This window comes from Pleuronectes platessa, chromosome 3 (genome assembly GCF_947347685.1).
Source record: "Pleuronectes platessa chromosome 3, fPlePla1.1, whole genome shotgun sequence".
Taxonomy (NCBI): Eukaryota; Metazoa; Chordata; class Actinopteri; order Pleuronectiformes; family Pleuronectidae; genus Pleuronectes; species Pleuronectes platessa.
The window spans coordinates 13,981,695-14,007,568 of record NC_070628.1 but is presented as its reverse complement, the minus strand read 5'-3'; the positions used below and the strand labels follow the sequence as shown (position 1 = coordinate 14,007,568).

Here is a 25,874-nt window from a genome sequence, read left to right as displayed (position 1 = left end):
GTCAATTCAATACTCTAACCCCGCAGACACACTGCAACCCACACTCGCACACCTTAATACACACCTGCCTACACACACACACACACACACACACACCCACACACACACACACACACACACACACACACTCACACGCACACACACCTGTCTCTGTCACTTCCATCAATCAGCCTTGCTGTGTGTTGACAGGTTATGTCTGTCCACAGTCCAGGTAATCTCAGGAGGCTCTTTGGGGAAGTGAGGCATTAAGCCGGCCTGACAAACTATTTAGTCTCACTCAAGACTTCAGACGCCCACTCTCCCCCTTTTTAACTCCCTTCTCTTCCACCTCTCACCTCTCCGCCTTGCACAGCTTCTGTTTTCCTGTGTCTAATAATGTGCATCCTGTCCTCACATTATGTATCTACTCATCCGTTACAATGCTCAAGTCTCTTCTCTTTGCACCTTCTTCTACACTATCGCTGAATCATCACACACACTCTTTTAGTTTGTTGATACTCTTTAATTTGCTTTCTCTCAGTCTCACTCTCACTCTCACTCTCACTCTCACTCTCTCTCGCTCTATCTCTCTCTCCACCTACCTTGCATCTGTCCTGCCTGGCTGGTGAAGAGACTGGAGGAGCAGCCGATTTCCGTCCCCAGGAGAGACCCATAATCCTGCTGAAACACTGGGGGACAGAGGGATGGAGGGAAGGAGGGAAAAGAAGAAGTCAGGAGAGGAAACACTGGGGGACACACTACAGGTACACGCAGACCTGATCTATGCATGTTAAATACAATCACACCCAAACAGAAAAAAGACAGAAAATAGTTAACACATTAGTGCACAATACAAACGGTATACAACACTATCCCTGATGATGAGTAACTCGATCATTGATTAGAGTGAGGATTATCATGAGCATGATGGCATGAAAAATAAGTATATATACCATCCAACATGAAAACACAATCCACCAATCCTGTTGTTCCTGTCTGATAAGACATAGATACAGTTTATATAGATCTACCCTGCATGTTATACACACACATAGAGTACGTACATATGCAGATCTATGAGCCTCCTAATCTGTTCCTTCCTTGTTCTCTTTCTCTCTAACTCTCAACTTCCTTTTCTTCAAATCCATTCCCCCCAATTTGCCAGTCTTTAAAAAACCATTGTACAGAACCATTAGTAGGTCTATGAGGTATTGTACTGTACAGTACAATACAGAATGAAAAGCAGTGTAATGAAAAAATGAACAGTGGAGCATGAACATATTACCGGAGAGTATTAGAGAGGCTGGAACTGTGTTTGACGTAGAATGAAATGAAACGCGTATTGATCCCGGTCTGTTAAGCAGAGCTGGCTGCAGAGATACGGGATTCACCTACCTAATAAACTGGGGTTAGGAAATCTCCATGATTCATTGTATGTGGAATACTGAGGGTGGGAATATGGACTTCCAGAAAAATCTCCACCTGCAGGACAAAGAATAAAACAAACAGGAATGGATGTGTTTAGAAACAATTATCCTGCCAGGGGCATCGAGGGTTTCGGTTTCATTACGACATGGACGAGTCAACAGGGAAGATTCTTGGTGTAATGTCGTGCGGACAGTCAAAACCAAAAAGCTTGAAGTACAATAGAAACATTTCAGTCAAACGGCAGAGAGCAGATAACAAGTGTGGGTCACTAGAAGTCAATATTGATATTAATCTCTTGAGAATAGAGATTGTCTCAAGGTACATTTTATCCAAATGCCAGGGAAAAGATGGCGACGTCTGGCACCAACATAAAACCTTCAGACCTCCCAAGTTCACCATCTGTCACCAACTCATTTTGTTCAGGCATAATATTCAATCTGTCAAAAGACAAGTCCCAATTTCCCTGACGCCTGTGATTACCTGTTTTTGTCTTTTCCCTAAACTCAACCAGCCCATAATTCTCAACCAAACTTGAACCATGATGATTTAATGCCCAACTGCGGCTCTGTGTTTTCCTGAAGAACAGCGTGTGGAGAGTGATTCAACTGGAGAGCTCAGCGAGACTGTGCTGGTCCTGCCGTCCAGTGGATGATGGCATAGCTTTTCTCCCTCATTTACTACTTACTGTCTGGGGTGTACTCTTCCTCATGTCTCCCCCTCCCACTCCTCCCTTCACCCCTTCCTCTTCACTTTCTCTGCCTCTCGTCCTCTGGCCCCGCTTGACTCTAACCCGCTCGTCACCCTTCACATCAAAACAACATTCTTTCCCCATCTCTTCACCTCTTTTTCTTTTTTCCCCACTCTTTCTTTCTCCTCTCCTGAACCTTCACTCCTCCCGGGGGGATCCCTCTCCCATAGCTGACAGTCACAGACCCTGATGCCCCCCCTCCCTCCCTCCCTCCCAGGCCTCCCCCCACCCGCTCCTCCTCTTTCCCTCTCGTTCTGTCGGTTCTGCCTCACTGCTCTCCTACACCCCCCCTGAGTGTCAGCCCCCCTGCTGCAGAGAGAGGGAGAGAGAGAGAGAGAAAGAGAGAGAGACGGAGACAGAGAGGGAGAAAAGAAGAGCAGCAGAAGAGAGTTGCTTGCTTAATGAAGGTATGATATTAGACAGAGTGGACAAAAAGGAGAATAATTTGCCGGAGAGGTGCTGAGATAAAAAACACGCTGGAGCTGGAGAAGCAAAGTTGAGAGATTATCTCCTCCACTCGCTTTAGTCAGCTCGTGGATCCAGGCAGCTTCCAATATTCACTGAGAGGAATTTAGATGTTGTGTGTGTGTACGACCCAAGTTTTCTTCCTTGTGCAACTGTGTGTGTGGCGATGTGTGTGTATGTTTAGCTGTCAGGTGGGGTCGGGATGTGGTCTCCATGGCATCCCTGGGTGCGAACATCCTCCCCTTGTCATCACCGTAGTGACGGCAACGTGTCAGGTTGTGTAGGAGACGGAGGGAGCGAGGGAGGGACGTGGGTGGAGGGAGGAAGGAGGAGGCTAAGGGGTCTCCCTTGTGTAGCTCAGTGTCAAGGTCGCACACACGCATACACACTGTCAATAACAAACACACGCGCGCACAAACAATCGCATGCCAACGCACACACAAACATATAGCAACTCTAACACACAACCACACACACAAATATGCTGTCAAACCTGAGGACAGGACGGGGTGAGCACAGGGGGACAGGGCGACAGGGTTACCCATCTTTAGACGTGCTGTTCCTACATGTCCACTGAGAGACAGTGTGTGTGTGTGTGTGTGTGTGTGTCTGTGTGTGTCACTAACTGAATGACTGGGAATACACAGAGACAAGAACTTGTAAACAACATGGTTTTGATTTTGTTTCACTGTTACTGTTGCTTTCGCGTTTCTCCATTTATTTCCCCTGCAGTATACTTCACACTGACCAGGATGACCACTGCAAGACAGAGAGAGAGAGAGAGAGAGAGAGAGAGAGGGAGAGCCGGAGAGAGAGAATGGCGGTCCAGGATTGAAACACAAAAGCGGCGTAGAAGGCGGAGTGGAAGGGAATGAATGAATTAGTCGTGGGTCACTGGTGATTCTCATTAAAAACAAATTACCAACGTTGAGGAGGGACAGCTGTGCTACTGTGGCTGGTTTCTAATGATACACACACGCACACACAGACGCACACACACAACACAGGCAAATACACATATATAGGTACACAAAAGCTCACACACGCCACCCCCTGGGAGCACTGTCAGCCAGAGTGTTGACAAGACAAGAAAGAGGAAGTGGCAAAGCGAAGTTCAGCCCCTGAAGACACACACGGAAACACTGCACACATTTATCCACCGGGGACTCAAACAGTTACAGCACAGTTACACATCTGGTGAGAAGATGACGAGAGGTGAACTACTTCAATTATTTCCGTTAAAACTTTTTTTTTATCGTGCGTGTGTGTGTGTGCTCTCACTCACCAGGTACCATCCCAGTGAGGGAAGGGGTGGAGTAGCTGCCCTGTCCAGTTGGAGGAACGTGTGGAGGGTAGCCTGGCAGAGTGGTGCTGGCTATGTCTCGACCTGTAAACACAAACACACACACACACACAGATTTACCATCATCATATTTACATTAAGCAGCTTTATAGTGTGTACATGCTTTTGGCACATTGTCCTTTAATGTGTTATTGTCATACATGTCATGTTATGTCATTATCCCAGGTTATATATTATATTTGTAGTGCCTGACCAGAACCAGTGGTTCCACTGGTACAGTAAAGATAGTAGATTGTGATTGATAGCAGACAATAGATTGTTCTACTTTGGTTCAATAGTCATCAAATTAAAGAGCATTGTGAACATGAAGACTGGAAACCATTTAAAGGATGAAGCTGGTAATAGTCTGCATTTTTCATTTTGCCAACAAATCCCATCATAAGCCCAAAACCAACAATGAATTGATCCAACTGACGAGCACTGTCCAAAGCCTGATGTAGCCTCCACTGGTCCAAAGCTATTAAAAGCAGGTTGTTCCTTTTGTATGATGATGGGTGCTGTGGTTAATTTGGGTTAATTCCTGTGCACCATTCTGATCCTGTATATATCCAGTAGCCAAATAGTTCTAAAATGCACAATTGCAAAATTTATATTTGTTGGCTTAAAACTATAAATTATTGTTTTAAAACAGATCAGTTATTTTGGGGAAACACTTCAGCTTTTTATATGTTGGTGACTTTATGTTTTTTTTACTTTGCTGGTGAGGAATATTTCAAGTATTTATCGGAAAATAATAGAAATTTAAACTGGCTCCAGCAACCATATAAGACCCTTATGTATCTTCTCACGTGTATATAAACTTGTTTGTAATCATTCTCGAATTCCGAAAGAGTGAAATCAAATCTCTCAGCAGGTGTAACTGCAACAGTCGGGGTCATTTCATTCAGCATTATTTTAACCTGTGTTTATTTAAACCTGTATTTTAAAATGACCTGTGACATTTACTCTCCGCTCCTGACACTATTCATACCAGTGACTGAATTAACACGGTAGTGATTTATTTTCAAAGGTTACAATTATCACCTTGAAAATACTTTGTGTCACAGACGATCTTTATTGAAACATTTTTGGCAGAGCACATTCCGGACGACCCTCTTTCTTTTGTTTCTCTCCTCCTTGTTTTCCATCCGCTGGCATCTATTAATTTACCGACTCCCCCTCCTCTTGTTACCACCGCCGCCCCCCCCCTCCTCCTTCTGTCTGTCACTTGGTGGATAGGATATATAACTGCATTAGATTACATGACAGTGTGTCGGCCCAAATCATTTCTCTGTGTTTGCACGCAGTAGACAGTGGGAGTGCGTTGAGAGGGAGCCCTCCATTCATCATCATCACACACACACATGCACCGAGTACCCAGCCCCCACCCCCCTGCACACACACATTTATCATCATCATAAACAGCTCAGATGCTAACACCATCAATCCCATTCACTTCCCCTCCACTTAACCACAACTAACTAACTGAGTGGAGGAGGAGGAGGACGAGGAGAGGAGAGAGTGATGTCGAGAAGAAAACATAAAAGACCAGTGGAAGAGAAAGTGGTTGGAATTGAGGGAATAGGAAAGAGGTGACGTTTAAATAGAGTGGAGCAAAGGTGGAAGATGTTTCTTTAGGTCAAAGTTGTATTTAAGTAAAGATACAGAAGTATTATCAACTAAATTTGACGAGGATAAATATAGAATAGTCATTAAGTGGAACAGCCACCCTCATACTAACTTTTATTACTGATAATTAAATATTTGAGCAGAATTATAATGTTGTAATTGATCGTGTTGGAACTAATTTTGAATAGTTCCTATTCTGTTGCATCAAACCAAATTTTTGTTATTATATTGGTGGAGTAAATGGTTTGAGTTATTCTCCATCATGGGATTATAAATGATGGTGGTAGGAGACTAACCGAAAGTTAAGGGATCATCCAAGCTTCCATGATGTGGAATATTCACCCAAAAGTTAATTGTGGCTCCAGACAAAAAACATCCGGGGATAATGAAAACCGAAAAACTGCAGTCACCAAAATACATGAGCTGACATTGTCATAGAGTCATGTTAGTTTAAAAAAAATTATTCAAGAAATCCTTCTCAAATTAATTATCTTTATTTTTCATTATTTCCTCATATTTAATGATATCAGTATTGGTCAGCCTGAACAATTTATATAAACTGAGCTTTACTGGAAAATTAAAAAGGGAAACAGAAATGGGGAAAAAGGTGGAACAGAAAAACAGAAGATGTTTGGTTACAAATCAACCGATGCATCTCATCCTCTCATATTTCTGTCCTCTTCACTTAATATTTGCTTCCATCCCTCCCTACTTGTGTTTCCCGCTCACAGATTCCCTCGCTGGCTCCAGCCTCCTCTGTCCCTCCTCGCCTCCTCTCTCCTGTCTCGGTGTAGTAAAGTTTTTCTCTGTGTTTGACGCGACAGCGAGGCATTAGTGCAGACGGGCTGCTCATCCGCTCAGGGTCAGTGCACAGGGCAAGGAGGAGAGGGAGGAGAGGTTGGAGGAGAGGAGAGATGGACTCTCTACAGCCCAACTTAGAGGGGGCAGACAGGGCCAGATCCTCTGAGGTGTGTGCGTGCGTGTGTGTGTGTGTGTGTGTGTGTGTGTGTGTGTGTGTGTGTGTGTGTGTGTGTGTGTGCGTGCGTGTGTGTGTGTGTGTGTGTGTGTGTGTGTGTGTGTGTGTGTGTGTTTTTCTGTGCCTGTGCATATTTATGCCAGTTGTGTTGCTGTTCTCCCCAGCTTTGTCGTAGAGGTCAACGAACAAGTACAAGTCTCCTCTGTGCTCACTTGCAGCTACAGATGAACACTTTCTCTCTGCCTTCCTCACCGTCTCCCTATCCTACTCTTCCCGATCAAACCGCTATCAGAGCAACACATGTCAAACCTGGGGGGGATCGGGGGCGTACAACGTGTCTCTGTGTGTTCACGCTCGCTTTGACTGGATGAACTTCTAGGGGGGAAATGAAAATTCCCTACAGATGAGGAAAAGACCCCGGAAAGGAAGACGGAGAATGTAGATTAAATGTGGATCTTCAGCGAGTGTCCAGAGTATCAACACGACAAAGATGCAATAACATAGCATCAAAAACACTGACTTCTGATCCCCTAGAGGGAGCCCTATTCTGAGGGAAAAGACAGGCAATGAAATGCATGCATAATATTTATAAAGAATGTGGGAATACGAATGTGTGTGTGTCTGCATGCATAAGCAGAAATGGAAATTTTTATCTCTATGACTTTTTTTCTCTCCCTCTCCCGCTCTGCCTGTCTCTGGGCGTGAGCAGGTAATAGTCTTCAGTGGTTTCAGGGGCTAAACACACACAAAAAAGAGCCCATTCCCAGATACCCCCAAATTCCCAGCTCTATGATTCCCCTCATTACAGATAGGAGCGGCGAAGCCTTGTCCAAGTGCTCCCTGGTCTATTCTTAATTAACCACCGCCTCTCCCAGTGCCCCTGAATGGAGACAGAGGAAGAGAAGAGGCTCCCACGTCTCCTCCAGGCTTCCACGTCTCCTGAGATCCAGAGCTGTGAGCTCTTTAAACAGGTTAAATCACTTAGAATCCATGTAGCCTGTCACTGCTGATGTAGACATGAGGAAGCCTCTGGATCACAGCAAATGGAAAATTAATTTATAGTTTTCAGAACCATGACTTGGGCTTGATTATATGTTTGGGAGCTTTGGCTGTGTCATTCCCTAATTTACAATCACACCACAATGATTTTACCTATATTAATTTAATAAAAGCAACGAAAATTATAGTTTACAACTCAAAATGTCTCCAGTTTTATCATCTAGTCAGAAGAATAGCAAATTTTTAATATCACCCAACATCAGATTGTTTATCTCTTCATGACTCATATGAGGTCACTGTGACCTTCGACCTTCGACAACATTTGAAGAAATTCCTTTAAGGCACACTTGTGATATAATTTTCAAGAGGCCAAAAGCATGTCTTGTTAAGCCACTGTGACCTTGACCTTTGACCTAGCCAAGTCTAATCAGTTAATCTATGAGTCAAAATTAACATTTTTGCCAAATTTGAAATGATTCAGTTGAGGTGCTCTTAACTTCACAAAGTCGCAGTGACCTTTACCTTTGACCCCTCAACCACTAAATTCCAATCAGGCCATTCTTCAGTCCAAGGGAATGTTTGCACTAAATTTAAAGAAATTTCCTTCAAGCATTCTTGAGATATCGTGTTCACAAGATTGAGACAGACAGACAATCTGAAAACCTAAAACAAAAACCACATAAGAATGATTCAGTCAGACACAATATTATATTTACAACCAAGCACCAGAGGCTCCTGGAAAAGATTTACTGAATTCAGCCCCATCAGATTGTGAGTTGGACACAATAAATCTTTTTAGGGAAGGTCTATTAAGTTTGCATATAGCTGCTAGGTATGTTGGTATAACTGTGATGTGTCTTATTCTGTAGGAGTGCTGTTATTTGTTGGTCGTCTTTCTTACCTGGAACAAGAGAATAGGACTGTGGACCGGAGACACTGGCTCCTAGCTCTGCACCTGCACCAGGATTTGCCAAACTGTTCTTCATCTCGTCCAGTCCACCCGCTAGTGAGGCCATGGCCGAATAATCTGACGTCTGGGCAGAGACAGGAAGTGGAGAAAGATCTTCAATGAGTCAGAGCATCAAAGCAAATCATGACATTTTCTGATATAAAGTGAATATATATATGAGTGATGGAAGTTGCAGATGTTTGACACATCTGATTAATCCTGCCACACGTCTGACATGCTTCCTCATAGCAGAGAGCAAAGTAAAGAGGAGGAGCAGAGAGACACACACACACACACACACACACACATGCACGGAAACACCTACAGCTGAGTTTATTGATCTGTTTACAAAGACAGGGATTTACTGTACAGCCAAGTTCAACAGTCTATAACCACAAGATCAGCTTCCTCTGCCTCTTCATCTCACACACACATACACACCAACACACACACGCACACACACACCACTTATATACAACACATACACACACACAATGCAGAGGCATCCACAGACCATGGATAACACAAAGCCTCTTCTCTCCCCAGATACCAACAACAATAAGAACTGTGATCATCTCAGCACACGCACACACTGAGTCTCATTGCCCTTAACACACACACACACACACACATAAACACACAAACACACACACACACAAACACACGCTCTACAGAAGTTTAACACCATATAGAGAAGAGAGAAATGAAGTGACAAACCAATATCTAGTTGTCTATTTCAACTGTTTTTATCTACAGTGCAAACTGTTTGGTTTTTTTAGACAAAAATAATTCGATAGTGACCTTGAAGTTCAAACTGTCAAAATAAAAACGTCACTTCCTGGAGTGGATTTTAATTTTTTCTGTATGACAATCAGAGGAACAGTGAATATCACCATCTTAATGAATAATTCATTAAGAAAAACAAAAGTAATTAATGGCAAAATGATTATGCCATGGTGAAAGTGGAAATTCAGGGTGATGCCTGTTTTATTGAAATGAATTTAATACAAGGAAGTTATTTAAAAAATATGACCATTTCTTGTCCTTTACATGTTTTTTTCAAGGCCGACTAGTATGAACCAAAAGTTCTTCTCTTCTTGGGCCAAAAGAAAAACCTGAAAATGCTACAGATTGATTTTGCAAAATGGAAAAATCTGTAATCCACAACACAGATTATGAGTGTTGGATGAACCCCAATAATGAAGTCAATATCTTATCGTCTCAATATCCTCCTGGTTAAAGCTTGTTCTCTCACACTCACTTAATGCAGACAGATGGATGGAAACCGGCCCCTCACCTGTGTCTGACCCCAGGACATAGACATGACCCATTCGTCCTCATCTCGCTGCCAGGTCTTTGTGTGTGTGTGTGTGTGTGTGTGTGTGTGTGTGTGTGATAATGTTAAGTAAAGTATTGACCCTGATAACCAACCATATATTCCCAGGGCCACTGTGCTGATGAGAGTTAAATGACCTGTCTACTGACTATGTGTGTGCACGTGTGTATTGAGAGAACAATGGGTTATAGATCCATAAAATAGATCATTTTTCCCTTCTTGATTTTAGCACAGATGCTAATAGGAAGAAGCTTTCAAAGGGCTTGAACTGCTACTCCCTATTATATGATGACCACCAGGGTTGAATGAAGAAGTTTATGTGGCCTTGTCTTGAATGAAATGGAAAATGGAGGAACTGACTTCACAATTAATTATCAGTTAACTCATCATCCATAACATCTATACTGTTCCTCCATGCGTTATCTATACTGCTATGCTGGGACAGAGCCAGTCCCAGCATAGAGACAAACAACTACAACCACACCCGCGTTTGAACTCAGCTCCCTCCTGAGCTGCTGACCACCACTACGCCAACAAGCCGTCATGATTAAAATCACTTTGAGCAAACATGTAAATTAATACAATGTCCTCACCTAATGAATATGGCGTAATTAATTATCTTTAATTCCTACTAAGTTAAATGAAGTGTGTGTGTGTTTGTGTGTGTGTGTGTGTGTGTGTTTGTGTGTGTGTGTGTGTGTGTGTGTGTGTGTGTGTGTGTGTGTGTGTGTGTGTCTGTATGTGTGTGTGTGAGTGTGCGTGTGTGTGCGTGTGTGTGAGAGAGAGAGTGAGAACACTAATGACAGCAATCAGAATTTCCTTTAGGTGAGGAGGTGAGAGTTTTGCACTGACCCTTTTAATACCTCTGCATCTGTGTGTGTGTGTGTGTGTGTGTGCGTATGTGTGTGTGTGTGTGTGTGTGTGTGTGTGTGTGTGTGTGCGTATGTGTGTGTGTGTGTGTGTGTGTGTGTGTAGGCATAAGTGTAAGTGCAGGCGTGTGTTTGTGCTCACTGACCTCTTAAACACCCCTGTGCTCGTCAACACACAACACAACCACTGGACTGTGACCTGCCAAATAAGAGCTTACCCTGTACACTACACCTCTCTCTCTCTCTCTCTCTCTCTCTCTCTCTCTCTCAGTCTTCAGACACATTTTAAGCTCTTTTCTCTCCTAATACCCCCCCTCACCCCCCAACCCCCCTCCCACATCACACTTGTAGTTTTTTTTCCCCGTCCAATGATACAAGCTATCCCGCCCCTCCCTCTCTTGGCTGCGCCCTGTCTTATTATAATGGTGTCTAATGTGTCCATGTATCCATGTAGATGGGGGCCAGGCAGCGGCGGCGGCGGCAGCAGAGAAGACGGGGTCTGCCGTGGTAATTGGCCATGATGAAGTTTGGCCAGTGGGGTGACAGGCCCGTTAAGGAAGATGGATCATTCTCATTCGCCCCCCTAAATGTTGTCAATTCCACCGCTCATACGGCGCCATCAGCCCTCATCAAAGAGGAGGGACGCAGCTGCCGGGCCATGGAGGGGCTGGGGTTTTCGGGGGGGTGGAGGTGGTGGTGGTGGGAGTGGAGTCGGGGGGAGTTGTTCCGGGGTGAGAGGAGGTGTCAGGGTGAAGTTGGACTTGGGGCAGGACAGGAAGGAGCAGATGATATAAATAACATTTGTAGAAGACAAGAGCGGGATTGACTCGATTGAGAGAAATGGTGGAGGAAGACATGAGGAAAGGTGGGAGACGTTGAAAAGATGCTTCCTCTGTGAAACTGAGTAACTGACTGAGGTTCTGACAAAATAAAATGTCCTGCAGACACTGTGACACAACGCGTGTCACCCACTAAAACACTGCGTTGCCTGATTGCTGACCTGTTACTCTACTTGGACTTCATGCTCTCACTGCTGTCACTCAACGTCACAATGCACTGAGTGGTAGTCGCTGTAATGTTCTGCTTTTATAATACGCTGTTCGTTTATTTGCTTGTTGATTGGTTTGGTTGTTTGTTTGTAAGCAAGAGTAAACAAAAAATGTTCGACGGATTACTGTGAAACTTGGTGGAAGGATGTGATATGGGTCATTCTATGTGCAGTTCTGGATCCAGAATTCTTTGATCACTTTCCTTAACACTGTGAGGTTTATTAAGGTTTATTGATTAAAAATCTAAAATATTTAGGGAGCTGAGAATTTGGGGAAACGAGTACAGTTTGGTGCAGCCAGATTGAATTTGAGGGAACTGTTGGTGGAGGTATGAACTCTACTGGTTTTTAAATGTTGTTGATTAGAAATTAGAATTTATATTGTTGTCAGAAATCTATTTGCAAAGTGAAGGTGATTTGTAAAAAGTAACGGTGTTGAATAGATAGAGAAAAAACATATTAACATATATTACTATATTTACCATAAATATATGATTCTTATTCCTATTATGGTCTGCTCCCCCCCAGTGTCTGATAACCGTGGATGCTAATAATAGAAAAGGACAGTAGACCTCCAAGGTATTTACAGCAGTTTTACTATTTTTTTCCCCTCTCTCACACACACACTCAGTCTCCTGTCTCAGAAATGGGAAGGTAATGGTTTGGTCCAAATCGCACAGCACTAACAGATGAGCCCTAATCGGCCCTCTGACACACACACACACACACACACACACACACACACAGACACAGGATGGCCCCGTTGGTTTGTACATTTGCATAATAGTATTTCCCTTTTTCTCCATTCCCCAAATAGCTCCCTCTCTTTCTCAATCGCTTCACATTGTCTTCTGTACTCCTGATGGGAAAAGGCTCGACTATAAACAAATACAATTCCCTCGGAGGCTCACAAACTGAGACAAGGATTGTGGGGAAAGAATTCATCTGCGCTCAAACTGAGCGTGGCTGAGGTGGGGAGGAAAGTAATTTCCAAAAGGATCCAGACCTCAGCCGGGGAGAGGATGAAAACGTTCTCACTGCTAAAAACAGAAATTTCGTAATTTATAAATGATTTGATACAGATGACAGAATTGGCAACAGGGGGATATTGATGGTTAATGTTTTTCCTATTATGAACAAATCTCATGACAAAAGCAAAACTCAAAATAAATTGGTTCTAATTGTATTATCTGTGCATTCTCCTCCCCTCATCTTTGAATTCTCTGCGTCTTTATAAACTTTATCAACCAGGATAATAACATCCCCTCTCTCCTTCTATCTCTGTGAAGACTCGTTTGTACTGGGGGTGGGCGTTTGGACCCGGGGCAGCACGGACGGGTGGGGGCTCTGTCAGCACTGCTGATTTATCACCTGGGTAATAGGAAGTGATTGAAGGGAAATTCAAATGAACTGTCTCTGACAGGCACACATGCAGACACACACATATGAGCACGCACGCACAAATTAATAGTGGGGCTTAATAGACTACAGGGAGAGAGAGGGAACAAGAGCGGGAGAAGGAGATGAGATAAACGGATGGATTGTTCGGGATGAGAAGGATAGAGAAGAAACCATTGTTTAAGATTTGCTCGTAGTGAAGATGAACAATTTCCTTTTTTATCTCTTCACGCGGAGTGAAGGGAAAATATATAATGAGGCTTTTGTTTTAGAGCAAGAAAGATAAGAAATCACAGCATATTAGTGCATCATGAGAATATACTGTTGGCACCTGAAGCTGCACTTCCTTTCTGATCACACACACACACACACACACTATCTCACACTTTGACAAAAGACCCGTCCACACACTGCAACAACAGCAGAAGCAGCAGCATGGCCAAGTCTATCAGGCGTCTTTTTGGAATGTCAGTCACAACACAGCGTGACCCTCCTTGACCATAACGCCACCAACACCACCTCTCACACACATACACACACATACACACACACACACACACATACACACTCTGCCCACATACCAAAGAGGCTGAGCTGTCAGGGTGTCAGTGTTAAGGGTATGACTGTCAATTATTCCCTCTGGGAAATGTAGACTGGGGGGGGTTGATTAGACAGGGTGAGAAAAAGGAGCGGAGGTAGAGGGACAGATAGTGGTGTGTGTCTGTGTGCGTGTGTATGTGTGTGTGTGTGTGTGTGTGTGTGTGTGTGTGTGCGCGCGCACTTGCATCTCTTTGTAATGCAGTTCCTAAAGCCAGTTTGACCCCAGTGAGACCCGAAGTCTAAAGCCCCCTCTCCGCGACCCTGACCCCAGTGGCTCAGAGAGGACACTGACCTATGAATCGTGGGCATTATAGTCTCAAGTCGTAGTCTATAGAGCTACTACAGCCAATCCCTGTCGACCTCTCGCCCTGTGCCCCTCTTCTCCGCATGTCGGTCAGAGGGAAGTGAATGGGTTAAAAAGCCAAACTGTGCCCTGCAGGTCTAAGGCTGCAGCCTGTCTGTGGTTCCATTTACTACCGCGCCACCAGTAAGTGTGCGTCCTCTTGCCCTTGACATTGACTGAATAAACAAACCAAAAGTGGGGATATTCAAAAGATTGCGGAAACAAAAAGTGTCATTTTGCGATGCTGGTAAAATATTTCCTTAATATTGACCGGAGGGCCGCAGATTAGAGGAAATTTGAGGGGAGGTGGAGAGAATACAAATGCCAGCTTGTTGTCGTTTTGTTATGCAGAGGACTACTTACACCTTTCTATTCCACTCAGAAATATATTAACTTACTGCTGGGAGAGAGGGCGGGAGGTCGATTTAGATGCAACATGAAGACACGCAGACACACCCACTCTCCCTCTTGTTTGCTCATTCTTTTTTCTGGCTCATTCTAACAACACACACATATGCAGCACATTCCCAAGACGCGTCAGCATGCGAACGGCTCCCTGAGCAGCAGGAAGTGAGGTCATGATAAGAGCCCGGTCAATATGCTCATTAACCCCTGCAGTGGGTCTAGATCATTGGAACATCAATAGGCCAGGCCTGAGTGGGTCTCCGCTGCAGCCGGTACTGGGTGTGTGTGCGTGTGTGTGTGTGTGTGTGCGTGTGTGTGGGTGTGTGTGGCACGCGAACAGACAAAACACAACGTGATGCTGGTGACATGAGAGTAGTATGAACAATCAAAGGAATTTCATCATTACAATGTGCACTGTGAGTATTTTTTTTATCAAGACTGACATGGCATGGCAAGGCATAGCAGGCAGGACAGGCTTTTAGCTGAAAGCCGACGAGCATTTCATATAAATAAAGCAAACTTGAAACACTGATGTTAGGAAGCTTCTATCCTCTATTACATTAGAGCCATTAGGTTTTCTCTAAAAAATATCTAAACACCACTGTAGCTCATATGAGTTCTTGTTTAGTGGATTTTCATTGTGTCTTATCTTAACTGTAGTTATTTGTGAGGCATCAACCTTTTGGGAATATTGACAAATTAAAGTAAAAAAAAAGAAATAGGCAATAAACTTTCATTTTATCAAATTAGTGCGATACGAAGCTGCAGCTCACTTAAACTGTTAGATCTATCAGTTTAATTATAATTTTTGTTATGAAGAAGGAAATTATCAAATGAACTAAAAAATGTACTATGAGGAATCATAACAATACTGCAAAAAGTTTTAGTAAAGTTGGCTGTAAGCTGAACTGGAATGTAAGGCAATATGGCAGGGGTAGAAAAAGTGCAAGCATCCCCTATAGTACTGTGGAAGTGACCAATACCAGGCTTTAGTTTTTCCAGATTTTTTCACCTCTACTTTTCACTAGAGCTCCCTACCGTCTTTAACCCCTTAACCTGTTCCCAAACTCAGCCTCAGCCAAGAGCCTGCATGATGCCCCGCCCTTACCTTGCCAAAGTCAGGGCTCACATAGTGGTCATAGCCGGATTGGATTGGACAGGGTGGCTGTCTGTCAAACAGGCGGTCCAGTACCTCGATCTGCTGCGGTGAGAACAGCTCCCCTCTCATCTGCTTCCTGAGGAAGTCCCGCCCACTGTGGCCATGCCCGTTGGCCAGCGGCGACTCCTGCAGACCTGCACGGAGAAGACAGGAGGGAGAGGTTAAAGGGGCTGTGAATGAATGATATTTAAAAGGAGGAATGGGAGTATGAACGGAGAATGAGAAGAGCTCCACGGCAGAGGGAGAAACCAGGTGATGGAGGGATGAAGGGAGGAGCGAGGGCGTGGGTTGATCAAATAAACGAGTGAGGCAGATGTGGAGAAAGAAGTCAGAGCAGAGTATAGACTGAGATGAACTCCTGTGAGCTGATTTAGCACCAAGTGACTTCATAGATTGTGGAGAGTCTGAGAAAATGCTACACAAATTCACCCTATTACCGAGCGCACGCTGTCTCTCCCTCTTGATCTCTCAAAAGTACACCCTCGCCTCGCATATATACACACTCCTCCGTCTCTCCTGTCGTATCGCCCCATACACACACAGACACACAAATATATATTGCTGTGGTATCAGTATTAGACTGTGAGCTCTCGTATCCTGCAGTTATTGCAAGGCCGAGGGACTGAACGAGACAATTATAAGAACTCTGAAGAGTCGCGGCCCACAAATGATTAGAAAAGAGTGAACGAGAGAAAAAGATAAAGAGAAAAAGGGGATGAGGGTGAAAATCCCTGCTATAGAGCCAATTCATTCCTCCAAACCGCTCCTGAGAGCCTATTTTAGTGTTGGGGGTCACTGTGTGTCTGGTGTGTGTATGTGTGTGAGTGTGTGTGTGTGTGTGAGACTGTGTCCGGTGGCAGGGGGAGTGATATGACAGACAGGTGGGGAGGGGGAGGGGGTTTCAAATATATATTTATTAATTTTTTCCATTTGGGCTGAAAATAAAGATCCATTTGTGCCAGACTGGTCCTGAAAGTGATGTCGAAAGGAAGAAAGAAGGAAAGAAAGAAAAGCTTGGGCTTCAGAGCGTTTGTGAAAACGTTATTAATCTTGTGTTTTGTCACCACAGTAATTCAGATCTTACTTTCGTAGCTTGGGCTGACATTCTTTTAGCTATGACAAGATTGTACGCTCCAATTTAAAATAATTGCTGAGATCTTGAAACATGGTCTTAATGCTGAGTAGTGCCGTCTGTATCTTAACAAATGATGTTCTGTTATGTTGGGAAATTGTTCATCTCACAGTTTACATTCACAGCTAATGATCACCGCTGCCGTTTTATTTCAGGAGCTGGTTGTGCAGGAGAACAGTGTTGGTTTCCCTTCACTGAATTAATTCACCTCTGGCTTTTGATCATGCATTAGCCCCAATCCTTCCTTGGCACCTACATTACCCACAATGCAACCTGACAACCGGAGATTTGGTCAAAAATTCTAACATGTTTTGCTTGTAGCTGCTAATGTGGCCTAAAGCCTAGAGCCTGGAGCAGACATGAGGAGTGGGCCACAAAGGTCTGTTGACCTCACTTATCACACGACTCACTTCTAACTCTACACCTCTAGATTTTGTTCCTTTTCAAACTTGTAGTCTTCAGACACAATTGATGCAAACTGAAGCAACAACTTTACTTTTAGTAGCAAGGACTTATCCTTTAAACGTACAATATGTAACTTCGGCCACAAGGAGTCGGTCAACCAAAGATAAAACACCCAGTTTGATAATGTCCTGAAGCAGCACGGGATCAAGGGAGTTGACCAAAATTACAGATAAAAAAAGATATCCTGATGCGAGACATGTTCACAGATGAGGTCGTGTATTAAAGCTTTATTCACGTTACATAGCAAACAGCGATGACTAATTATGATCCATTACGAGAGACCAAAACAAACACTGAAAGGAAAAAACTGCCGACTGGAAGTTTTCCCCTCCATATGTTTGCTATGGAAGTTCAAGCAGAGACAGACAAAGTCACCGGTAACGCTGACACGAGTAGAAGGCAACCAAACTGAAACGTCCTGTTATCTTGAATAAAACTGGTGATTTCTCTGGGTGAAACATAGACGATGCTAACTTTATAAAATGTTAACTGTAGAGGTAATCCTCAGATCACAAGACCCTCCAGCTCTTCACACTCACACTGAGCTCCGTACCTCACAAACCTCCCAGTACCTTCTATGTACACAAAACCTCTTTCACCCACTCTCTTACAAACACAGTGCTTGATCATAATCTCAACTCACTTCTATAGCGACACACACACACACACATACTCATATACAGATGCTGGGAGCAGTGTGAGTGCATGGTCCAGGTCTCTGGTGACAGACCAATCAGGTGGGAGATAAAGCCAGTATGATGCTTTAGCCTGGTAACCCACGGCGACCCATTTAATCCCACCGGCCAGTCCCCATGATGGAATTCAATTGATCAATCATGTAGCTCTGATGGCACCATTTCAGCCAGCTTATTGCTTTCTGCTGTCTGTCTGTCGCTTACTCACACACACACACACACACACACACACACACACACACACACACACACACTGAAAGACTGACCCAAGCTGAAGGACCACAAAGAACCAAAGAAAGATGGAGAGCAAAGAAGAAGACAGAACCTGTATCAATCGAGCACCAATAGCAGAGCTTTTACTTATATTATTGATAATTAATATTGTCCGTGCATCTGTACTTATGTGTGTGTAGGTGTGTGTGTGAGTGTGTGTGTGTGTGTGTTTTTGTGTGTGTGTGCGTGTCTTTATGTGTGCGTCTTGGTGTGGATGTGGGTGTGGGTGGGTGGGTAGCTTGATATCCGGCTGGTCTCATTGTATCCATGGATGGGTAAAGAAACTCATTGCCGTGACGGGTTAAATCCTTTTCACTGTCGGATACACACGCACGCACACACAGGCGCGCACACACTCAAACACTTCCACACACACACTCACAGCTGCCTCTATCTCTGTGAGTCAGTCTCAGAAGGGAAGCGCTTCTCTTCTCTCTTTTTCAGAGCAGAACAAAACAAACAATGAGCCCTCATTGTTCTCTCCTTTCTGCCTTTTTCCTCTCTCTTCCGCCTTCTCTGTCTCTCTATTTTGCTCGCTCACTCTCTCGCTTCCTCCTGGTCCTCTCTTTCTCTCTCTCTCTCTCTCTCTCTCTCTCTCTCTCTCTCTAACCGACTCCCTCTGACTCAACCTGCCGTTGCCATTTCCCAACCAACCCAAGAACAGCTGATCCAAATATCCAAGTACACTTGAACGTTAGATGGTTTGTCATATGTTTGTGAGTTTAAGTACATGTTTCGCGCCGTGTGATTGTGCATGTTTGTGTGTGTGTGTGTTTTTTTTGTATGTGTGTGTGTGTTCCCCTTCTCAACTGAAAGATCAAAGTTTTCCGTGGAGGGAGGCACTCGGAGGAGCTCAGGGTGAAGGGCGGAGCTCCCCTCCCTCCTCGCCCTGGTCCTCCGTCTCTTGCTTGCTCCCAGCACCTTTTATCTGCTAAGCTGCTGCATGTCACAGTGGATGCACAAGAGGGTGAGAGGTCAACATGGCATTCTGGGTAAATGCCACTGACACCGTTTCTTCCTTATGCTAAAGTCGGGTTCAAACATTACAGTATGCTGGTCATGATTTCCCTACAACGTAAAGAAGAAGAAGCCTTTCCTTCAATAACTGCCACCACCTGTTCTGCCCTCCACATCTATGCTACACACACACACACACATACACACACACACACCCGCACACACACACACACATGGCCTCTGTGTGTAAGATAATAGGTTAAGATACAATAGTCCCCTTTTGGCCCCACAAGTCAAGTTCTTCCATTCACTCCCATTCATCTACATTCTGTCCCCGGTCAGACCCCCACTTCCCCTCTCTTTGGCTGGGGCCACAGGTCACCACAGGGCTTTACCCCCACACACTCCTGCTGCCAGTACACACACAGATCCCTTCCTGTGTTCCCATCACTCGCACAGCTGGCATTTCTATCCTATATGAATTACGGCAGAAATGCAAGGCTTCCTGCAATTAACAATGATGACACGATACACAATACGCTACGATACTACACAACATAATACGATAGGATATGATATGATACGTCACAATACAACACGATACGCCAGAATATGATACAACACGATACAAAAAAACTACAAAAGGATACGATGCCCTATGATTTGATACGCTATAATACAATACACTACATTATGACTTGATATGATACAATACGACACAACACAATATGACATAAAATGATATACTACGATAGGATACAAACTAAATTATTACCAAATAATGTTGATATTATAAGTTTTTAGTAATTTTTTTAGTAATCATTTTAGTAATCATATTAGAAGTTGGTATTAATAACTCTCGGGGGAGCTCACTTCCATCCAAGTTATACCAGTTTACCATCATGGTCTGTACCAAGGTGATGGAGCAGGCCGAACTAACTGTTTTTTTTTTGCTTTTTTTCCTGAATCTTTTTATTTGGCTTTTAAATACTGTGCTTAAGATATGGCAGGTTGAGGTTTGAACCTGGTCTGATGCACTGAGGTACGTGAAGGAGACAGAGCCTGTGACTGGGTCATTACTTCATGTGACAAGTGTAGCTGCACTGAAACAGATACAACAACAAAGTCAACAAGCGATGGTTGGTCTAACATGTTTGTGTCTTTTTCCCTCTGTGTATGTACACATCTGCGTACAGTCAAGCATATGGGTGTGAGTGTGTGTGTGTGAGTGTGTGTGTGTGTTTGAGAAGCTTTGCATTACTGGGTGTTTATGTATGTGTTTGTCTGTCCATGTCAGCGCATGCTGTTCCCCCTGTCGCCCCTTGCTGTGTGTGTGTGTCATTATCCAGCGGGGGCTGCTCTAATGGAAGCTGTGATTAGCAATGCTGTTAATTAGACCACAGAGCCAACCGTGCAGACCTCTGCCACAGAAACACTGCAGATAAAACACACACGAGTGAAAATGCGACGCTCGGCGACACAATGCTCAGATGATACTCTGAATGCTCCAGTGAAACGTGAAGGGATACCATGTTCTCGATATGAATTAGGAAACACAAGGTCCACTTGTAGTGAGACACAAATAGACCACACATGTAGCACATGGTGCAGCACATCATGCACATGAAGAACAAAGTGAAGTAATAATGCTGCTAATTAGATTACAGAGATTTTACTTTAACCACAATGTCTTTGCCACAGACACTCTTACAACAGTGAGCAGCTCATATTATTCTTGTGAGTGAAATATATAGACTCCTGGAAAGATATGTGTCACAGCAGAGGATTTGACCTGTTATAGCAGGAAAAGCACAGATGTAAAATACTGATGGCTCCACTCTTTGTGAACCATGTCAGCGTACCTGCTCTTCTCCTCCTATAACAAAATCTAAACATCTGGTGTGAAAAGGAAAACAGTGGGTCAGCAGGTGCGTCCATACATGAATATAAGGAGATGGATGTTCAAAGATAAACGGTTGTCGGTGCTGATTCTCCAGTCGGGTGCCATTAAACCGAAGCTGAAGAACAGGGTGCATTGAGATGATGTCATTACAAAGAACGCAATTCAAATCAAATTTTTAACATTTAACTCACTTGTCTCGTGTATCGAATTTCCACCTCAGCAATCGTTTTTTTGCAAAATTTCGATTTTTATAAATAACATTTAAAGCATCTCTCCTTTTTTGTGTATATTTGTAAATGTGTATTTAAAAAGCTCTTTATATCTAAAACAGAAACTTATCCAACGGATGATGATGGTCTTATGTCACTGCTGGTTGGTTGTAGTGACCTTCAACTGAGCTAAAAACTGTCAATTATTGAGGGATTAAAAACCCTGTGGTAAACTTTTGTTGAACAATCCGAGCTGATCAGCTACCCTTGTGTGGAGAAAGCAAAGGTCTGCAGAACAAACCTCATTATTCACCTGTCCTCGGCGTGTGCATGTGTGTGTCAGAGCTGATGGCTAAGTGGGCTGTATCTGAGCATATCAGAGCGCTCAAGGTGCACCTGGGATTCATCCTGGAACCTGCTGACGCGTTTTGGAAATTCATCAGCAGTGGGAAAAGGACCCCATACTGTATCTGTGTGTATAAACGTGTGCATGTAAGCGGGTGTGTATGTGAGTGTGTATATATTTGTGTGAGAGTGTGTGAAAGAGAGCGGGAAATAGCCCCTGGTGGCGTTCTGTCACCCCCCCTCGCTCCGACATCTGGTCCTGTCTCATTTACCGCAGGAGACTGTCTGTGTGATGGCTTTTTAATGCCACTGACACGGCCACATACACACCCACGCACACAAACGTGCTCACACCTCGGTGGTGAAAGCCCCCTCACGTGCACACACACACATTCATGAACTCAAAACCTCTATTAACATGCATATAACATTGATCCAGCATGACAGCGTATATGATCAATAGTGCATGCATAAAACTTCTCTGGGAGTTCTCCTGTGAAGCTCTGTTAGTTAATAAATAGGGATTCCTGAATGAAGATGTTTGGCTTAGAACATAACACACACACACACACACACACAAACCCACATCTGTCATGGAACTCTTTCCAAGCTGGTATGGAGAGGGTGCGTTCAGAGGCTGTCTATCATGAAATAATGTGTTGACGTGTGAAAAATACAATCATTGGCAAGAATATACAGAAACATTCCTGTGCTCACCTTCGTCCCTCTTCCTCTTGCCCACATCAGCGGCTGAACTGATACCCAGAATTCCACTGATGGAGTACGAGGAGCCGGCCGAGTCGCTGGTCACTCCTGAGACCTGTGTGGCCCCCACCGACGACCCTGAAGACAGACCACAAGACAACAGACACAGTTTAAATGGGGCGCTGAGATTTTGCAATGAAGACACAGAAGATTTTCCAGAAACACAAGCAGGTCCAGTTGTCTGTATGACTTTGTACGACTCCTGGATGTCGGAGAGGATTCACAGATAAATAAAAAGATTGTTCCTGTGTTTTCTACTGAAAGCGTTTTGTTTGTTTTCAAATCCGTCAGAGACATTAATAAATACTTAAAGATCCACCTGAAGATCTGACAACCACTGACAGGATTAGTGCTGAAGCCTGAATATTCTCTGCTGCCATGTTCCACTTATTGATTCTTTTGTCTCAATAAAACATGGAATCCTTTCAAAGTCATTTAATGACCTGCAGTGGTGGGTAAGCTGAACGAATCAAGAGAATCTCAGCAAATAATTGCACTTTGGACTAAACTGCATCAGATTTTGCTTAGTGTGATTTAAAGAAATTCAGGTTAAACTCTGCACTATAAATCGAATTTGTGTTGAAATAATGTATAATGAAAAAGGTCTTTATATGAAAACTACTACTGAATTCTAACGTTGTGAACTATTTAAAAAACGCAGTTGATATTGATATTGAGAGATAAAGAGTTTTCATATCGGATACTGCCAGACACATGATGACATATGAACTGGAACACTGATAAAGTTACTATTCACCAACACAAGATGTGTAGAAGATTTTTGCATGTGAGATGGGGCATGACAATTAAGCCTGGATACAAATAAATGAATTCTCCATTTAAACTCTTATGTCCAAAAGTTATTTCTGAAAATGTCTGAACCATTCCCAACCAACATCAACGACCTGATTGTTTTACTTAAAGAGCAACATTCACATGTTTATTGTGACGCCTTCAGGACCACAGGTACCATAGAGAACAACAACAAAAACACACACACACACTATAAATCCTATAACCTGTTTATTCTCTCCATAAACTCAACATAGCACTTTAATCCTCTGAAACTTTGCCGGGCTTTACAGACTCAATTGAAGGTAGAAAAAAATAGAATCCACACAGGAGAGAGGTCTGTCTGTGTTTTGCTCCACGTTGTCTCTCTCTCTAATCTTCCCCCTGAAGGAGACAAGTTCCTTGCTGGGCGACCCAGCGACATACTTGTCACCGCTTCAGTGACACACACACACACACACACACACACACACACACAGCCTGCAACCTCTTGACACTCACACACACACACACACACTGAAACATACAGTCACTCCCTCCTCCTTGGTCCCTTATCTGTGCCCCTGTAAGCGGACGTGGGGCTGAGTGACAGTATGGTATCCCCGGAGGGACAGAAAGGTGTGGAGACAGACATCCTAATCCTCTCTCCCAGCAGACCCCCCAAACACAGAAAGACAAGACCGAAAAGGGGAAATTAAAAAAGAGAAAACGACAACAAACCAGAGGATCAAGGTTCTTTCCAGCCGTTACTCCTTTGCTAACGACAGGGAGAGTATAATGAATGCATATCCCTCCTTTTCCCATCACTTGATTTAGCACTTCAATTATCTGATTTTCCTTTCTCTTTCTTTTCAGTCTTTTTTTTTTTTTTATCACGACGTAACGCTTTTATTCTGCAAATCCAAATGTTCAATTTTCCGCCTGGGAGTGGGACCCATTTATCTGTGTAATCTGTAAGTGTGCGTGAGTGTGAAAGCGTGTGTGTCTGTGTGTGTGTGTGTGTGTGGGTTTCTCAGCGGGTGTAGGTGTGAATGTGTGAGGGTTTATGTGTGTGTGTGTGTGTCTGCTAAATGTGTGTCAAAGGCAGGAGTCAGGGAGCAGTGTGTGTGAAATTAATTTAGATTAATAGACAATGTGCGATTATGAAGATATGAGAGACACCGGAACACAATCCACTGCAGGACAAAGTGAGGGAGGGAGCGAGGGAGAGAGAGAGGCTCCTATTTATTTACTCAGAGGTATTCATTGAATAAAAAGTAGTCTTTAGCCATATAGTTAAAACATATATTATTGCCATTATTTTGTTGAGGATTCATTTATTTTTAAAATTGAACTAAATAAAAATAACTATAATGATTCTGTTCTTCTTATGATTTTTTGAAATCCCATTTAAAAATATCACTTTTATTATTATTATTGTGACACTAATTGTGTACATTGTCACTTTATGATCACAGCTATGGATTTCTATCATTCTCGAGGGAGAATCACACGTTACTGCCATTGTTGTTTATTTACTTTAACTAACTTAATCTACTTTGTGTTGGGAAAACAAAAAAATGGCTGAAATGACCCACTAAGGGTTACAGTACCTGTGGACCCCTGGTTGAACACAAGTTCAAGGCAGTTGCAGTTGATGAGGGGATTTAGTTGTTACATTCAAATGTTCAAACCAAAAGCCAACTGATGCAGAGGAAAGAAGAACCTTTCTCAGCCCTGAGGCTCTGGCAGCGAATTTGCAAGCTTCATAATCCAGATTTGTTCTGAACATCATGATCTCTTATAAGATTCGTTTAGTGAGCATTACTTTGTTTTAGATCTTTGAAGGCGGTTTGTGGATCCATTAATCGTGACGCTGTAACATTTTGTGTTTTGGTGATATAAAAGTTATGTATATGTTGACATGCTGAGATGCTCTGACTTGTACAGCAGACTTCATGTTTATTATTGTTGCTCTGAATAAAGTTTCTTTCTTTGGCGGCATTATTGCTCCTTAACAAGTTAGAAAAACCATCTGGACTCACAACACAGTGTCAGTTTGAAGCTTGAGGAGAACATCCCTCGGAAACATTAATTGCTAAATTCATCATTTTTATTCGAGCACTGTCATTATGTCGAGTGTCCTCTGTTGTGTACAGGTTTAAAAACGCTGTGACCATGTGACGTGTCCCCTGAGTGGGGCAGGACGCCTCAGTTGCATGTCACCTCTCCACTGTACAGACAAAACTAAGGTTGAAGGGTGCTGTCACACAGAGCTCAGTTGAAGTGCAACACTGGCGGGGGGGAAAAAACTCTTGTTTCTGGTCTGAAAAAAAATCCTACTTCCCTCATTGCCTGGCTTTAATTTGGATGATTTGAGGATTCGAACACTGAACTTTGTGGCACAGCAACATCTCACACAGTGTCCATGCAGGCTTTCTGCTGTGAGCTGTAAGGTGCAGAATTTCAATGCCTCTCCAACATGCAGTCGAGCACACGGACTCCACTCCTGAGACGCTCACACCACGTCTGCTCGGTACAATTTGCTTTGACAGTTGGAAACAGGATTTTATTGCAGTGACCTACCTAAACTGTGAGCCGACACTGGGCCCGTTTGGCCGGGCTGCTGAACCTTAGTCCGAATGATCCTGCAGGAGGAGAGAGGAGATGTTAGTGTGTGTGAAGT

At 43.5% G+C, this 25,874-nt stretch overlaps 1 protein-coding gene across 6 annotated transcripts in view; it reads right to left on the bottom strand.

Moving 5' to 3' along the window:
- Positions 1-25,874, bottom strand: part of pax5 (paired box 5) — a 53,073-nt gene that overhangs the window by 7,786 nt on the left and 19,413 nt on the right. For 4 of the 6 annotated variants that reach the window (XM_053417984.1, XM_053417982.1, XM_053417983.1 and 1 more), the window contains 7 exons: positions 25,775-25,836; positions 22,370-22,495; positions 15,623-15,807; positions 8,468-8,600; positions 3,906-4,007; positions 1,375-1,461; positions 582-668 (listed from right to left, as the gene is read on the bottom strand). In XM_053417984.1, coding sequence (XP_053273959.1) covers positions 582-668; positions 1,375-1,461; positions 3,906-4,007; positions 8,468-8,600; positions 15,623-15,807; positions 22,370-22,495; positions 25,775-25,836 — 782 coding nt within the window. The remainder of the gene's footprint in view (positions 1-581; positions 669-1,374; positions 1,462-3,905; positions 4,008-8,467; positions 8,601-15,622; positions 15,808-22,369; positions 22,496-25,774; positions 25,837-25,874) is intronic. The other 2 variants (XM_053417985.1, XM_053417986.1) reach the window with 1 other exon arrangement.